This window comes from Acinonyx jubatus, chromosome E1, assembly GCF_027475565.1.
Source record: "Acinonyx jubatus isolate Ajub_Pintada_27869175 chromosome E1, VMU_Ajub_asm_v1.0, whole genome shotgun sequence".
NCBI lineage: Eukaryota > Metazoa > Chordata > Mammalia > Carnivora > Felidae > Acinonyx > Acinonyx jubatus.
In genome coordinates, this window is record NC_069397.1 from 45,203,795 (window position 1) to 45,221,877 (window position 18,083).

At 39.8% G+C, this 18,083-nt stretch overlaps 1 protein-coding gene across 2 annotated transcripts in view; it reads left to right on the forward strand.

Annotated features, from left to right (window-relative positions):
• The window catches only part of DDX42 (DEAD-box helicase 42), a 38,982-nt gene that overhangs the window by 19,258 nt on the left and 1,641 nt on the right, over positions 1-18,083 (forward strand). Inside the window, exons 4-17 of one of the 2 annotated variants that reach the window (XM_027048077.2) lie at positions 135-196; positions 1,565-1,601; positions 2,409-2,558; positions 5,877-5,981; positions 7,753-7,872; positions 8,743-8,919; positions 9,620-9,748; positions 10,339-10,438; positions 11,006-11,053; positions 11,576-11,673; positions 13,056-13,332; positions 14,265-14,491; positions 16,142-16,252; positions 17,379-17,480. In XM_027048077.2, the coding sequence (XP_026903878.1) occupies positions 135-196; positions 1,565-1,601; positions 2,409-2,558; positions 5,877-5,981; positions 7,753-7,872; positions 8,743-8,919; positions 9,620-9,748; positions 10,339-10,438; positions 11,006-11,053; positions 11,576-11,673; positions 13,056-13,332; positions 14,265-14,491; positions 16,142-16,252; positions 17,379-17,480 (1,743 nt within the window). The remainder of the gene's footprint in view (positions 1-134; positions 197-1,564; positions 1,602-2,408; positions 2,559-5,876; positions 5,982-7,752; positions 7,873-8,742; positions 8,920-9,619; positions 9,749-10,338; positions 10,439-11,005; positions 11,054-11,575; positions 11,674-13,055; positions 13,333-14,264; positions 14,492-16,141; positions 16,253-17,378; positions 17,481-18,083) is intronic. The other variant, XM_053212267.1, reaches the window with a different exon arrangement.

Below are 18,083 nucleotides of genomic sequence, written 5' to 3' on the forward strand. Positions count from 1 at the left end.
ATCAAGATATAATTGTCAAAATGCATAGCCAAAACTGTGATGTCACTAGTTCAGATCTAAAAATTCTTTATAAAGAAATTCCCTTTGTAATGTTTTTAGTGGATATGATTCCATACAGGCTTTTGTTTCATTAGGATCAGGCGGCTAGAGACATGAAGAGGCTTGAAGAAAAGGACAAGGAAAGAAAAAACGTAAAGTAAGTTGTTTTCTTCTCCCTCACAAAGGTTACATGAAAAATGCTAAAGTATTGCAAAGCTTATTCCCCCCAAAGTTTATAGAGAAACATTAAAATTTTCAAATGTCTTGACTTGAAGTTACTCATGTATCTTGAATATTATGTTTGTAGGTAATAGACATCACAAAAGTCTTGCATTTTTGCAATAATAAGCATTCTTTTTAGTATAATAGTATTTGGTGTTTAATTGTAAATAGTTTTTTAGTAGATTCAAGAGAGTTACAGTAAGAATTAAGAGAGTACAATTACTAAAGTTTGGGCTCATTGTTCTGAGTTTTGTCCCATAATTAATATAAAGTAGGTTAATGTCTGTATGATTGCTTATGAGGAGTAATGGTGATTATCATAAAAAAGTGTGTTATTAACAAATGATTAACTTGGTTTACTTAAGGAGTGATATCATGCTTTAGCATCTAATCAGAACTTGAAATACTTTATTTTCTGGGAAAGAGAATTCTCCTCTTTCCCTTTCTGAATGCACCCCTTTTAAGGCTTTTGCTACCAGGCACAGGTAGGCGTGGTTGGATTTCCTCCTGTGTGGCAGTCAGTGCCTCAGGCCCCCCGCAAGGTTCCTGTGCCATATGGAGGTTCGGCCCTCTCTTTGGTGCTTACCGTGTGTTGTACCCTCTTCCGGCTGCCCTGCACTGGTGATGTTGCCTGCCTTGAGAACAACAAGTGCTCTAGGTCAGGCAGAAAGTCTGATTAGAAAGACATGGTTGTGGGAACTTAGCAGCCATACTTTCTGTAGCTCCTGACAGGCGCTGCAAGTGGCGATGGCCCCCCTTCTCCATGGGAACTGCTTAGGAGTTTTAGTACCAAAGTTACAAAAGAGTTAAGATAGTTTTTCTTTGTCCCCAAGGACTTTGGCTGAATCCAGTCACTCCAGACTTAGAAACTCTGGGGAACATTAAAATTGTGATATTCTTCTTAGTGTATGCCAAATAGAGAGGGTTATTTTTTTTTTTGTCTTTTTATAAAATGCAGTTTGCTTTTTAAAATGTGTTTTACAACTGTATTGTGTTTGTCGTATGGGGTCGACAAGGCTAGGATCCTTGGGTATCTATCTTCAAAAGTTTTTACTCCTTATCCTCGTTAGTAATTGATGTTTCTAGGAGTACCATATCATCCCATGCAAACTGCAGCTTCTAGAGTGAAGCCACACATGTATGATGGATGGATAGTTTACAGTGTGCTTATTGTTGCTTTGTTATTGTTAGTGTTGAGTGTTCCTGTGCTACTGTATGGAATTCAACACTAATCTGCTATAAGTATGGAGCTGGGTATGTGGAACATTTGCAGGGAAGTTTGTTTCTCCGCTTGTTTTTCCAGGGGTATTCGAGATGACATTGAAGAGGAAGATGACCAAGTGAGTTCCTATGCAGTATTTCTATCTTTTATTTTTACCCCACAAAGTCTATACTGGGGACAAGCTAGAGCTTGCCTTCACTGAAATGGCCATTCCTTGCTCCTTTTCTACATGTATGACTAGTTGGTAATAGAAAAATTCACATGGCTTTCCCCCATGTTGAAGATGGAACTTTTGATCAACTAGGACATCAAAAACAAATCATGAGCTTTATTCAGCTTGATTTTTTTTTTTTCAAAATTAATGTTTATACTGCTGAATCAAGAAGTAATATGGGATCTACTGATGGCCTCTAGCAACATCTAACCTCTACCTCTTTCTAAGGGTCTGTTTGTGATTTTTGTATTTCAAGATGGAACATTAATTTAATGACTGGCCTTTAGTATTTTCCCACCAATGTCCAGTTGTGGGATGGTGAGAAGGGAAACAGAATGAGCAGTAGCCCTTTCCAGGTTTGTGACCCTTCTAATCAGTGTCAACTTCCAAACTTGGATGGTAAATCCATAGCATGTGTTCCACAGCTCTGGACAGGATAGGTAGACACCCCACCCCAGGAAGACTGTGGGACAGACAGATTTGTAAAGCTTCTTGTTAAATCATTGTGTAGTACTAACTGTCTCATTCGTTTTTTCTGATTGTCCCTATGAATACTGCTGTTGTTAAAGGAATCATTGCTAGTTAAAGTCTTGCCTTACTTGGTAGGTATTAAACTGTGCAGTCATCTGGTACACTGTGTGCACCAATTACAGGAGCAGAAATGTTCTTAGTTGTATTTGAATATGATTATGTTCTTGTGCTTTCCTGCAGGAAGCTTATTTTCGGTACATGGCAGAGAACCCAACTGCTGGTGTGGTTCAGGAGGAAGAAGAAGATAATTTGGAATATGATAGTGATGGAAATCCAATTGCACCTTCCAAGAAAATCATTGATCCTCTTCCTCCCATTGATCATTCAGAGGTATGGTGTTTCCTGCTAAATTTGATTCTCATTTCAAAAGCTGATAGTTCTCTTCAGCTTTAATACTAGGTTTTTGCAATATTTGAGTAATCCTGATTCATACTCCTTATGTCACGAAAATATGTGTTCTTTGGGATCTTCTCATGTCTGCTGTGTAGTTGAGTCTGAAAGTGACTGAGTGGTTCAGGCTTTATAGCCTATGTTGTTGTTCAAGGTTTAGCTGAATCTCTTGCTCCCGTTTGATTTTAGGCTAAGAATTTTTTAAAGCAGTTTTTTGTACTTGTTTTCCAGACCATCATCTACCTTTCAAAATGATGATGTTGAAACATCTGTGAAAAAACACAGATTTTTTTTAATTGCCGTAAGTCTTGTTTCTCAGATCTGGAGCAGATGAGAGACTGTTGCTTCAAAGTGGAACTAGGAATTTTAGTTTCCTTAAGTCAGGAAAAGAGAATGAGGATATTGGTATATCCACTTGAAAAAAATTTGTGTTTCATTCAGGTTAAATATCAGACTAGACCTTGCATGCCTTAGTGAGTCTAGGTCTAGGACAGTGGTTCTCACATTGTGGTTCAAGGACTCCTAGAAGGAACTTCTCAGGGAGTCCACAAAATCCAAAAGAATTTTCAGGGGTGCCTGGGTGGCTCACTTAAGCATCTGACTCTTGGTATCAGCTCAGGTCGTGATCTGTCAGTAGTGAGATCAAGCCCCACGTCGGGCTCTTCAAGCTGAGCATGGAGCCTGCTTGTGATTCTCTCTCCCTCTCTCTGTGCCTCTCCCCTGCTTGTTCTCTCTCTCTCAAAATAAACAAACATTGTAAAAAAAAAAGTGACCACTGATCAAGTCTTAGTATACTATCAAAGAAGAGTAAAAATCCACAATAATTTGAAAAGACTATTAAATACTCTCTTCCCTTTCCAATTACACGTTTGTGAGGCCAGATTTTCTTCATAGGTTTCAATCAAAGCAATATGTTGCAACAATCTAAATATAGTAGGAACCAATTTCTTTTAAGTCAGACTTGTAAAAAGATTTGTAAAAAAGGGGCACCTTGCTGGCTTGGTCGGTAGAGCATCCAACTCTTGATCTTGGGGTTGTGAGTTTGAGCGCCACAGTGGGTGAAGAGATTAGGATCACTTAAGTAAAACTTTAAAAAAGATTTGTAAAAATGTAAAACAAGGTTATGACTTTTTAAAAATTAAAGCTTTTATGTTAGAGTATAACGAGTGTATTATTTTCAAATGAGTAAATCTTAAAGACATTTCTCAGTTTTAGTTTTAATATGGTAAATGTCAATGCATGAAACCCACACAAGCAAAAGTTCGTGTTTTTTAGGGCATCTGAGACAAAAAAGTTTGAAAACGACTGGTCTAGACTATGGATTATATTCAGTTTTTGAAATGTTTCCTTTTGCACAGATGCTACCAAATAATGCCTTGGTATTTTACATGTGGCAGATGAAACTAAGTATGTGAGACTGATGTGAGAGGAAGCATCTATGACAAAGGATGACGGCCTAATAAGGAAAAACACATAAGTACTTGAAATAATCATCTCATAAAATATTTGAGATCCTTGGTGAAGCTCTCAAATCTCATCATCATGCTAGGGTGGCCCACAGTTATTCACATGTAGTGTGGGCAGTTTGCCCAGAGAGACCAGCAGTAAGGAAAAGGATAATCCTTCTGCCTATAAGTAGCTTTGTTCACATTCACATTAAGTATTTATTTATACAAATAAATACTTTATGACTCTATTTCATACCCATATGCAAAAAATTACATATTTGTATGTAAAATTTGTGAACAAGAATTCTTGCCCTTATGGAGCTTCCATTCTGATAAAGAGAACTGAAGAACATCCTGTTACAGCTTAGTGCAACAGTGTGGGGAGCATTCCAAAAGGTTCTATTAGTAGTGCTAAAGGGGAACCTTTAAAACAATGCTTACTTTTTTTGTTGATCATACCATAGAAATATAATTAAACTTTAGGTTGCATCCACAATTAATGTCATTTTATTGTAGATCTCTTATGTGGCTAAAGAGAATCAGCCAAATGTGTAAGTGGTGATATGCCTTTTTTTTTTTTTTTTTAATGTTTATTATTTATGAGAGAGAGAAACAGAGTGTGAGCGGGGAGGGTCAGAGAGAGAGAAGGTGACACAGAATCCGAAGCAGGCTCCAGGCTCCGAGCTGTCAGCACAGAGCCTGACGCGGGGCTTGAACCCACTAACTGTGAGATCATGACCTGAGCCGAAGTCAGGTGCTTAACTGACTGAGCCACCCAGGCACCCCTGATATGCCTCTTTTTATAGTCCTGGTACAATAAGTTATGAAAAGAGTGTCAGGAATAACTTCTTCCCTCTTTAGAATAAGAAATACTTAGCCATACAGTTTTTAAAAGTTACATAAAGCGTTTCAGGTTTTAAAAAGAGTAGAACTCCCTCTAAAGGCAGAGCTCTCCTCAGAGGAAATATTAGAAATGTTTCTAAATGCTAGAGCTATGAGGGGCACCTGGGTGGCTCAGTTGGTTAAGCATCCGACTTTGGCTCAGGTCATGATCTCCCAGGTTGTGAGTTCGAGCCCTGCCTTGGGCTCTGTGCTAACAGCTTGGAGCTTGGGGCTCACTTCTGATTCTGTCTCCTTATCTCTCTGCTCCTCCCCTGTTCTCTCTCTCTCTCAAAAATAAATAAACATTAAAAAAAAGTTTTTTAAAAATGCCAGAGCTGTGTGAACAGCTTATTCCAAAACATGTATTTAAATGTTATAAGGTGGAATGTCTTTAAAATACTTGTCTTCTGAGGCCTTTGGCGTTGTAGATTCCTTAGTCTGCATCACGGTTGTTCAGATCTGAGGTATCCTTTAAGAGTGTCTTTAGGAAGTAGGTTGGTGGGGCACCTGGGTGGCTCAGTTGGTTAAGCGGCCGACTTCGGCTCAGGTCATGATCTCGCGGTCCGTGGATTCGAGCCCCACGTTGGGCTCTGTGCTGACAGCTCAGAGCCTGGAGCCTGTTTCAGATTCTGTGTCTCCCTCTCTCTGACCCTCCCCCATTCATGCTCTGTCTGTCTCTCTCTCAAAATTAAATAAACGCTAAAAAATAAAAAAAAAGTAGGTTGGTGTTTATATAGAAAATGAATACAGGAAAAGATACTGGCTGTACATTTGGGATGTGTGTCATGAATAAGTGAATTCTTTTGTCCTCACTAGCTGGTTAAGGCTTTACTTATGTAATATGTGTAAAAGGTTATTTTGCATTAAAATCAAACTTACAGGATTGACTCTTGAATTCTAGACTAACTTTGAATAATTGGACCTGCAGATTGACTATCCACCATTTGAAAAAAATTTTTACAATGAGCATGAAGAGATAACCAACCTCACCCCTCAGCAGCTAATAGATCTCCGTCATAAGCTCAATCTTCGGGTAAGTCAGCCGTGGTGCTAAATATTCTTATATTAATCAGTTGACAGTTACTATTATTGCTTATCCAAACTAAAATAACCTTCTTTTCTAATGGTCCTTGGACTTGATTTTATTGTTTTAGTCTTCCACCTATTTGGGGATAGAATTGTTATATCTTTAATGCAACACACATGAATATGTATTCAATTTTGTATGTTGTATTGAAATAATAAGTCATTGTGACCTTAAAATCAGTAAGTAATTCTGCAACGAGTACAGTGTGCTAGGAACTGTGTTGGGTGGGCTAGAAATGAAGAATATAAGTCCCAACTTCAGGAAAAGGAGACAAGATTAATAGATGCAAACAATATGTGGAATCCTAGGATATTTTTAAATTAAGGTATACTCAAATTAATATGTAGCATATGTTTAAAATAACTAGAAGAAGAAATTAACACCTTAGAACATGCACTCATTTCAGAATAATAGTTTTAAATTGCCAAAAAGCTTTGGGTTGCACATTGACCACATTGTTTAGGCAGGCACTGCTGGATGTTAATATCTACTCTAGTGCAGACAGCTTTCTGGCCTGTATCTGCCTTACCAGTTTCTATGTGACATTTGAACTTCTGTTTTCCCAGAGAGGATGCATGCATATGCACGTATTGTCTATTTTCCAAGGCTAACCGCCCCCCACTCCTCCCCCTCAAAAAAGCCCTTTAAGTGAAATACTGATTAGATACATCAGTATGAGAAGCATTGCAAGGCTACTACTGTTAGAGTCAAAAAGGAGGCTATAAACCCCATTCTTCACCTGAGTAGTTTGAACAATGTTTTACTGTGGCTGTGGACCATCATTAAGTGGGATACTTAATTCTTCAGGCAGAACTAAAACTGGAAACAATAGATTGTATCCAGTGGGTATAGACATGTCTTATTTGGAGCTCATTTGCCCTTTTTATTTGAAGAGTAAATTTTAATTTTTTTCTACCATCTGGTTAATAGTTACTGCAAAATGGCAAAAAATACTCATGTCTTTTTCCAGTCATTGAGCAATATTTTTTATTTCTTAAAAGGAAATCTTGATTTAAGAGCTTTCTAGGCTCTTAATCATTTTAAAATTTTTTTCAAATCTTTCCCAGTTTATCTGTTTTGTTTTTTTCCTTCCAAGATTTTATGTAGATTCAAGTTAGTTAACCCGTAGTGTAATATTGGTTTCAGGAGTAGAATTTAGTGATTCATCACTTACATATAACACCCACTGCTCATCCCAACAAGTGCCCGCCTTAATGACATCACCCATTTAGCCCTTCCTCCCTGTCCCTCACCTCGTCTCCAGCAATCCTCAGTTCTCCATAGTGAAGAATCTCGTATGGTTTGTCTCCCTTCTCTGTTTATCTTACTCTTCTTCCCTCCCCCTATTTTCATCGGTTTTGTTTCTTAAATTCCACCTGTGAGTGAAATCATAATGGCATTTGTCTTTCTCTGACTTATTTTGTGTAGCATAATACACTTTAGCTCCATCCATGTCATTGCAAATGGGGCACTTAGTCATTTTAAATCATATGACAATTATCTCAGGAATATTTAACATGGAGTTTTTTATGTGAGGTTTTAGATCTGTTATTATTTGAGTTCTACCTTTTCACACAGTGTATGTGTTTGGCCACAGACTTGTATTTTCCCTTTTTTATACTCAAGCTAAGTATAAGATACAGGTAAACACCATTGAACTTCCGATGCTGCTTATTTTGAAGTATGAGTCATTCCTGGGAGTTGTCTTTATCTCTAGGTCTCTGGTGCTGCACCTCCTAGACCAGGAAGTAGTTTTGCTCATTTTGGGTTTGATGAACAACTTATGCACCAGATTCGGAAATCTGAGTACACACAGCCCACTCCAATACAGTGCCAGGTAAGTAAAACATAATGAAAGAAAAACAAGGTAGAATCATATCCAGTGACCATACTTATTCTACAAACAACGCAAAACAGTAAAACAGCATTTGGTCCAGAATTATATTGACGTGGAAAGAAGTGGTCTAAATATTTCCTCTTTGGCTTAGTCCTTTTGCTTTAATTAAGGGGGGGGGGGGGGGGGAGAACATACATGAAATCCAAGAATATTTTTGAAATCTTTAAAAATTAAAGAGCAGAAGTGAATTATTTACCATTCTAAGATGTTGCTAATAGGGCTGGGAAATATTCTTTTGTATCTGATAAATGTCTTAAAGATACAACCTGAAGGAAACAATTCATTAGGCCTAAACGTAACAAAAAAGATTTGTGTGTAGACAAATATAGCACTGTCAGTGACTAGGAATCCTTTGTCTCTGATATGAAAATTCTCACTTCTATAACTGGAAGTAATAACTTGTTTTCCATTTATATGTTGGATTTATTCATTCCTATACAGAATATGAGAATTTTCTGGATGAGTGAGATAGTCTACCTTCTTATAGGGAAATTTTATTTTTTAAATTTAGCAATCCACTTACACTATGAATTGCAATTTTTCATTTCTGTATCTCAGGCTAAATACAGTCATTCATATTTTGTAAATGGTGGCTGATCCACATGAAGAGAATGATAATATTATTTCCTATAAATCAGGAATTTTATGGAAATGTTAGGTATTTCTTGTTAATTTATAGACAGTGTGCATAACCCATCAGGTTATTTCTTGTTCCTTTGGAAATGAATGTCATTGATTTCCCCAAGATTTCCTTCAGTACATCTTTAAAATTTTAAAGTTTAGGGTAGATATATTTTATTTTTTCTCTAGGGCGTGCCTGTGGCGTTAAGTGGTAGAGACATGATTGGTATTGCCAAAACAGGCAGTGGAAAAACGGCCGCCTTTATCTGGCCGATGTTGATTCATATAATGGACCAGAAGGAACTGGAACCAGGTGATGGACCGATTGCAGTGATCGTGTGTCCTACTAGGGAGCTTTGCCAGCAGGTATGTACTTGGTGTAGAATGCTCCCTTTCGTATGTGAACTAATGTGGGACTAGCCAGTCAGTTGGATAGGATTAACTGGGAAACTTTTTTCATTTTTTAATTATTTATTTCAAAAATATGTCTATTTTAGAGAGAGGGAGTGAGCGAGGGGGTGGGGCACAGAGGATCTGCTTTTCGCACATAGCCTGACATGGGGCTTGAACTCACAAACCATGAGATCATGACCTGAGCCAAAGTCAGACACTTAACCGACTGAGCCACCCAGGTGCCCCGGGAAACTTTTTTCAAAACTATGGTGAAATGAACATAACATTTTATAATTTTGATCATTTTTTAAGTGTATGGTTCAGTGGCATTAAGTACATTCATGTTGTTGTGCTACCAGGAAACTTTTGGAAAATACTGTTATGTATTTTCTACATAATGAAGTACATACTTTTCCCTAAAAAAAACTGTTTTAAGAGAAAAAATACATGGGAATTGTTTGTGTTTTCCTCCTGGGTTAATTCATTTTGTTTGGGTAGAATGGATTATAATTATAATGGCAAAAAGTTAAAAAAATGAATAATCTAGATTGTAGACAGTCTGTTGGGATGTACGTGATAATGGTTCGTTTACTTTCAGAACTCACTTTTGCGTAGTAACAGGTACTTGTCAGTATCATGGTTTGTTCGTGTCATTGTGTCCACAACTTTGCAGATCCATGCAGAATGTAAGCGGTTTGGGAAAGCGTATAATCTTCGATCAGTGGCCGTGTATGGAGGAGGGAGCATGTGGGAACAAGCCAAGGCTCTTCAGGAAGGGGCAGAGATTGTTGTGTGTACCCCAGTAAGTATGTCTTAGGTTTAAATGGCTCCTCGGCCACTTACGGAATGGTATGGAAAAAGGATTGGTTATTGAATGGCATGCCCCCTAAAATGTGATATAGCAGGGTGAAGAATACTCACCCTGTGACTTTGGTTTAATTTTGATTGGTTGACTAGATTAGCAGTCTATTAATAGGTGTAAATTCTCCTTTGTTTTAAATCGGTTTTTGTGTTGTTTTTTTTTTAATGCTCTCTTGGAAAATGGGTCTGTGGTTACTGAGAGCATCAAGAATCAGAAAGATATTTGGAATATAGTCAGAATTGCCTAGAAGAGTATAGTCTAAACATTAAACCCCATCAATAAGGTTTTAAATTAGGTCATTTTAAAATACCTCACAAAATAGTTCTGGCCATTTTGTCACAATTAGGTTTAATTAGGTTTTTAATTTTTCTGTTCTTTTGTGCTCTGTAGTGCATGAAGTCCAAGGCTGTCAGACCCGGTGTCTTATAGTCTACAACTGGATTATTAGCACTTTTGCCAGGAACACAATTATAGAAAGTTCTTGTAAATGGCTTTAATTATACTCACTATGCATTTTGTGAATCTTATAGGGTCGACTGATTGATCATGTGAAGAAGAAAGCTACCAATCTTCAAAGAGTCTCTTACCTTGTGTTTGATGAAGCAGATCGCATGTTTGACATGGGATTTGGTATGCCTTTAATACCAGTTTCTTCTGCTCCCATCCTCATGATACTCGCTTTTTCCTTGTCTTTCTATACTTTTTTTCTTTCTGTATGAGAGAAGCTAAAAATACTCTTGTACAGGATTAGATCGTTAGCTATTTTTAGGAGTTCCCTCAGGAAGTATACATTAGGCTTGGCTGGGTTACAGATATTTGGAAGTGCCTTTGTATATAGGAGGAATATTTTCTCTATATTTTTATTCATATGCCTTTAATCATAGAGGTCAAGTTCTGTGTTCTTAGGTAGGTGGATGTCGTATCATTGAAGGCCCTTTGCTTTCCTGTCCTCCCTGACTAAGCCAGATGTGTGAAATTCTGAATAACCCATCTTTACTGATTGGAACACTGCTGGGCCCAGCCCAGCTGGGAGGAGGGAAAGTGTTTCTGGGTTTCATACTAAATGATAGGTCTAGGAGTTTCAAATTTTCCTTAATAGTTATAACTTCTCACAGGAAGATTTTTACTAAAATGACTTTTTCCCAAGCATCCCAAACTATAGTACAGACTTCTAATGTTATTTTATTCTGCTTCCAGAGTACCAGGTGCGATCCATAGCAAGTCATGTCCGTCCTGACAGACAGAGTATGTATGAAGCAGTTTTATTAAGTCACATTTATATTCAGAATAAACAATTAAGTATTTTATAAGCACTCACAGTATGGCAGCAAAAATGATCATGTGTGTCCTGGTGAGAACCATAGAGGAGGATATAAAAATAGTCTGTCTGAACTTGACAGGACTTTAGAGATCATCAGATGTAACTCACTTGTTTTTGAGGAGGATAACCCCAGGCTGAGGATTAAGTGACTTGTCCCAAGTTACATGATGTTATCAGCATGTAGAGGCAAAGCACAGTGCAGATCTGCTGATTTGAAGTCAGGAGCCTCTTTGAACCATGCGGACAGTCCCCGTCTTACCTGAAAATGTATAAAAATAGAAAAAGGAAAATGTTTTTTCCTTAGTAAATCAGTTTTGAAACTAAGTTTAAAGTTCAGGTGGGTTTATTTTATAAGCTGAATAATTCTGAATGTTAGTAGGAGGCTTAGTGGATATTCAAAAAAGAAGTCATACTGTTTATGTAACAGAATTTACTCTACCTTTTAGCCCTCTTATTCAGTGCAACTTTTCGGAAAAAGATTGAAAAACTGGCCAGAGACATCCTGATCGACCCTATTCGTGTGGTGCAGGGAGACATTGGCGAGGTAACCCTAATAAGCAGGGCCAGATGGGACCCCAGTGGGTTATTTCTCAAATTATGAAGAAAATAGAATTAATTTCTCCCTGTTGAGAGGAAAATTATGTTATTATGTATTTACAAATGAGGCAACACGATTCAGATTTGTTTTAAAAAACACAAGGTAGGAGGATAGAGGAGACAACTAAATTGTCAAAATAGGGATAATTATTGAAGCTGGGTGATGGGTACATGGGAGGTGATTACGTTCATTTTGGGTTTTTTGGGTTTTTTTTTTTGAATGTTTAAAATTTTCCATAATAAAAGTTAAAAACTTTTAGGGAGAAAAAAAAGGCTTTGCCTGGAAGACTACTAGTCAGTTAGGATGGAACTGACATTTTGAATGCTTATAGGAGTAGCAGGCTAACTGCACAGCATGGAGTGGGTGAGACTTGAAAGCCCTGGTGAAAACGAGCTCGTGGCATTTTTCTTACCTGTGCATACGTCCTGTGTGGGAGATCTCTGAATTGTGATTTGGAATTAAAGTTGCCTAGAGAATTCCTTAAGTTGTTTGAATTCCTTAAGTTCTATACAGTTAGTGTTTTGACACTGCCCCCTTTTTTTCTTTTAAAAAATTTTTTTAACGTTTATTCATTCTTGAGAGACAAAGACAGAGTGCAAGTTGGGGGAGGGGGGGCGGGGAGGAGCAGAGAGAGAGGGAGACACAGGATCTGAAGCAGGCTCCGGGCTCTGAGCTGTCAGCACAGAGCCCGACGCGGGGCTGGAACTCACGAGCTGTGAGATCATGATCTGAGCCGAAGTCGGACGCTTAACCGACTGAGCCACCCAGGCGCCCCGGAAGTTTTATTTTTAAGGTTAACATTTCCATCAGCATTGCCAAAACAATATATTGCGTTTTGATTCTTTTTTTTAATTTAATTTAATTTTTTAAAATTTACATCTAAAATTAGGGGCTCAAACTCACTGACCATGAAATCATGACCTGCGCTAAAGTCAGACACTTAACCAACTGAGCCACCCAGGCACCCGTCTGCATTTTGTTTTTTAGTGCCTTCTATGTGCATGTATGAATTGTACTAGGAGCAGTGAGTGGGAAGGACAGAAAAGGGGCTTAATTGATTAGGGATAATCTGAACAGGCCTATAAAGAGGTCTTGCGAAGTACTTGGGCTTACGACTTAGGTGTATGTACAAATCAAGGGAGATGGAGAGCACAGCAATTTGAGAAGGAATGCAGGTTTTGAGCTGTACTTGACTTGCTGAAGGAAGGCCCAAGGAGAAGAGGGACTGTTCAGGGTTCTTCTAGATGCAGGTGGAACGTGTGCTGTCTGGTCCTTGCTCAGGTGCCCCTTGGCGCAGACGTCACAGTCATCTCTTTCCTCTTTTTCAGGCAAATGAAGATGTGACACAGATTGTGGAGATTCTTCACTCTGGGCCTAGTAAATGGAACTGGCTTACCCGTCGTCTGGTGGAATTTACCTCTTCAGGAAGTGTCCTCCTGTTTGTTACTAAAAAAGCCAATGCTGAAGAGTTAGCCAATAACCTTAAGCAGGAGGGTCATAATCTTGGGCTGCTTCATGGGGACATGGATCAGAGTGAAAGAAACAAAGTCATTTCAGACTTTAAGAAAAAGGACATCCCAGTCCTGGTGGCCACAGATGTTGCAGGTAGAGTATGACTTCCCCCAGTGACCTTACATTTCTATGTTCTGAACAGGCCGAGAGATGGCATTCTGCTGGCCTGGCTGGCCACACCAAATGGAACAAGCAGTTCAGAGTTATAGTGATCACAATCTGGAGCTTTGGGTACCACTTTTCACTTAATGTTTCTCTTTGAAAAAAAGAATCCCTGCAGTGGGAAGACAGGGGGAAAAAAATGTTGAGTCAGTTAATCGTAGGCGAGGCCTTTGTTGTATGTCCGAATGTAGCAGCTGTCTTATGTTAATTGGGCATACTTCACTCAAGATCAAAGTTTTTAAGTATGGTTCTTGGCTTGCATTGTGTTCTCGGTTTTTTGTTTTTTATTTTTGTTTTCCAGTTTTCTTTTTAATGCTTATTTGTTTATGAGAAAGAGAGACAGCATAAGCAGGGGAGAGGCAGAGAGAGAGGGAGACACAGAATCTGAGGCAGGCTCCAAGCTGTCAGCACAGAGCCCGACATGGGGCTCAAACCCGTGAACTGTGAGATCATGACCTGAGCTGAAGTTGGACACTCAACCGACTGAGCCACCCAGGTGCCCCGTGTTTTCAGTTTAATAGTTGCCCCTAAAAACTCGTGTTTTCTCCCCAAAAGGAGATAATTTCTCAGCTTCAAGGCAATTTGATGCTGGCTTTAGTTATTTTATATGTTCTTGGTGCAAGAGAGAGGCCATGGCAGAAGGCATCTGTCTCAGGCTAGATGGCCTGGCATCATAGAATCGACAATGGTGGGATTTGCTCTTGAAGGGTAACTTTAATTAAATGCTTGTGTATTAGTTCACCAAACCATACACTTTGCCTAGAGTAGAGGAATGTGGTTTCTTAAAGAGCCAGCATTTTGGATTACATTGTTTTTTCTGACTCCTGCTGAAAAATAAAATAATTTGGTTGTTTTTATTTCAGCCCGTGGTCTGGATATTCCTTCAATTAAGACCGTCATTAACTATGATGTGGCACGAGACATTGATACTCATACTCACAGGATTGGCCGCACAGGACGAGCGGGTGAGAAGGGCGTGGCATATACCTTGCTGACCCCCAAGGACAGCAATTTTGCTGGTGACCTTGTCCGGAACTTGGAAGGAGCCAATCAACATGTTTCCAAGGAACTCCTAGATCTAGCAATGCAGGTGAGGGGCTGGGCACACTTCACATTGCCCCAGGTTATAAAACTAAGTGAAAAAAATTCAACAAGCTTGAGAAGATAACATAGAAACAGGACAGGAAAGTTGGGGCCGTGGGTGGGGACAGTGCTTATGACAGATCGGTATTATAGGACATTAAAACTCATCTGGTCCATCTGCTTATCCTCTCCTTTCAGCAACATCTGTTTGAAAAGCTATTCCTTTTTGTGCAAAAATCTGTCCCTCTGAAATTTCTGCCTGCTTGCCTCATAGCATACTTGTAAGTTTAATCTCAAAGATGGCTACTATTTCCCTTACCACTCTTTCTCCCAGTCTTCTCCTTGGGGGGCTAAAAATGTGTGATGTCTTAAGAAAACGATATATTTAACTATTTTACGTAGACTTAGGTCTCAGACCTTTGACAACCTTGATTACCGATCCAAAGCTGGGCGTTCTACTGAATTAAGTCTTGAGTCATCTTTTAATTTTTTTTTTTTAATGTTTATTTATTTTTGAAAGAGACAGAATGCGAGTGGGTTAGGGGCAGAGAAAGAGGGAGACCAGAATCGGAAGCAGGCTCCATGCTCTGAGCTGTCAGCACAGAGCCCGACGCAGGGCTCGAACTCACGAGCTGTGAAGTCACGACCTGAGCCAAAGTCAGACACTCAACCGACTGAGCCACCCAGGCGCCCCTAAATCTCGAGTCATCTGAACACGTCATCCCCATATTACAAATGGATTCAGTATAAACATTCTGACAGTAAAGACTTTGTGTTTTTTAGATTTACAAGCCAGCTCACAGAATAGCTTATCCATAATGTACTCACAGTGTGGTACTGCTGTCCATGCTCGGGGTTCTGGGAGTAAAGGACCTGCATTGCAGGAAGGAATAGGATACGGTTTCCTTCTCTTTCCTGGGTACGGAGAGCCAGTCGTAAACTACATTTTCAAACAGGATATATCTTGTCTTTGGCTTTTTCCTGCATCCCTTTTTGTCCCTCATGTTTCCTGTGCTCTCAGACTGTGTGATCAGCTTCCCTGGTCAGTGCCTTTCTGAAGCCAGCCCTACCTCTTAAGTACTTCATTTAGATTGTAACATGTGATTGTCAGATAAAGGACTAACCTCTCCCAGTCATGCTGGCATTCTGAAGAGAATGTGAATAAATCTGATGAGTAGTGTTCTGCTAGTGATAAGTTCAAGGAACACTTTGGGCTATGGGTAAATAAAACTTTCAGTTATGGGGCTACCAGTCCTGGACGTCTGCCCCTAGAGCCAATTCTGATGAGCCTCACTTTACATAGCCTTTTTCCTTTACTTTTGAACCCACCAGTTCTTAAAAGCTCCATTATTTGTATAGTCCAGTGGTATGTATAGATTGAGATATAGAAAATCAGTTCATTTTCCTCTAGGAAATTAGAAGAGGCCAGAGTAAGTGTTTCATATCTGAGGCTTGTGTGATCACTTCCCTTCCTGGTGCTAAGACTCCTGACAAATTTGGTGGACTAAACTGTTCCTATGAACAGTTGCCGTAAAAACGTTGGCTAAACATGAAGCAGTAAGTTCCTCCCTCCCCCTTAATTTCCTGTTTGATGTTGTCTTCTTTCTCTGGCCGCCTCTTCTTCCCCTCGCCTAACCTTGAATTATGTTCAACACAGAATGCCTGGTTTCGGAAATCCCGCTTTAAAGGAGGCAAAGGCAAAAAGCTGAACATTGGTGGAGGTGGCCTAGGCTACAGGGAGCGGCCTGGCCTAGGCTCAGAGAACACGGTGAGTCCAGACTACAGTAGTGCCCTTAGGGCTGGTCCTGAGTCCTGGAAGAGGTTATGACTGTCCTCATCTACCTGTGAAAGCCTCTCTGAGTTCAGAACCTTGTCTAGAAGGGAATGTTGTGACTTCTATTGAAGAAGCACCCATGTGTACGTGGTGACTAGACCTGCTCAGGAAATAGTCTAGATTAGCAGTGGTTTGCAAACTGTGGTCTCTGGCAGCAGCAGTAAACTGCAAACTTGTGCACTATCCCAGGCCTGGTGAGTTAGAAACTCTGGGAGGTGGGGCCCAGCAGTCTGTTGTTACAAGCCCTCCAGCGATGGCCTAGAGCCTGCTGCTACGAACACAGGGTCACTCTGTAAACTCTACTGTATCTTGTAACTAAGGAATGCTTCCTACATTCGGTGGGAAATAGCACCGGAGTGAGGTGAGAGCTAGCTTTTCTCACCGAACAGTTAACAAAAGTGTCCCCTCACTGGCTTTCTTAACTTTGATTCCAAACCAAAGTAGAAAGCTGCCAGTCTGTTTCTGGAGCGTTACAGTTCACTCGGTGTCTTTGAGAAGAATCTGCTCCTGTGTCTCAGGAACAATGATGCACAGGACACAGATGCTAGCGATAGCTACCGTTGAGCACTTACTGTATGCCAGGGCCAGCCACTGCAGGCCGTCCTGTGTATTAAGTCCATCTTTACATCCACCCAGTGACAGCAAGTACAGATGATAAACCTGAGGCACCCCAAGTTATACTCCAGTAAGTGTTGAAGCGGAGACTCAGACTTAAGAGTGGAACAGTGTATATGCTACATGCATACGCTGTATACTGCCTTGTGGCCTCTTTGTCCGTAGCATAAAGCTCCACAGAATTATATAAATATCAGGTTTGTGTGCATAAATAGTACCACATGATCAGCTTTGGGCATTATCTGACTTCATTTCTAATATATTAGGGTTAATTCCCCCAAAACAGAATCACTGGGTTAAAAGTCATAAATAAAACATTTTAAAATGATTATTACTATACCTTTTTCCACAAAATATAAAAATATCCTGTTCCCATTTCAGCGCCCACTTCTGTTTCCAGTATATTGAGGCCCATTCTGTCCTCATGGGTATGCTTGTTTTTTAGGACCGAGGAAATAACAACAATGTAATGAGCAATTATGAGGCCTACAAGCCCTCCACAGGAGCCATGGGAGATCGGCTGACGGCCATGAAAGCAGCTTTCCAGGTCTGGATTTAAACATATAAACAAGCTTTCACTGGTAACTCTTGGGCTGTGATGACGGGCCTAGTCTTTCTGAGATGATAGCTGGGCTTATATGCTTGATGCTGGATTTAGAGCCTTCTCACTGCTTTCAGTATAAACTTAGTGGTAGCTTACCTAGAGGTGTAGGTGTAGAAGCTAGGGAATCTCCTCCTGCTGGTCACTGACCTCCGTCATCCCAAAGCCCAGGACTGTTGTGCTGCCGCAGGGCTGGTGTTCCCTCCCTGCCTCCACAGCCAAGAGTTTGCCTGCCTCGAAGACTGTTGTAATCTGATTGAGAGTAATTGCCATTCTCCAGCTAAGACAAGTTTGATTCTGTGGTTCTTATGAATTCTGAACACGTCTTCTATACTCACTCCTCCAGTTGGCTGGCTAACCAGCTGAGCCTTAATTTATACATTTTATCTGCCCTCAGTGATGTTTCAGTTAGATCCCTAGGTTTATTCTCTCTCATTAATAGAGGAACATAGAGACCACAGAGTAATGGGGCCATCAGGATGCTCAAATCATCGTGCCAGGATAGCATAGAATTTGTGTACCTTCTATTGCCAAGCTTACCTGTCCAAT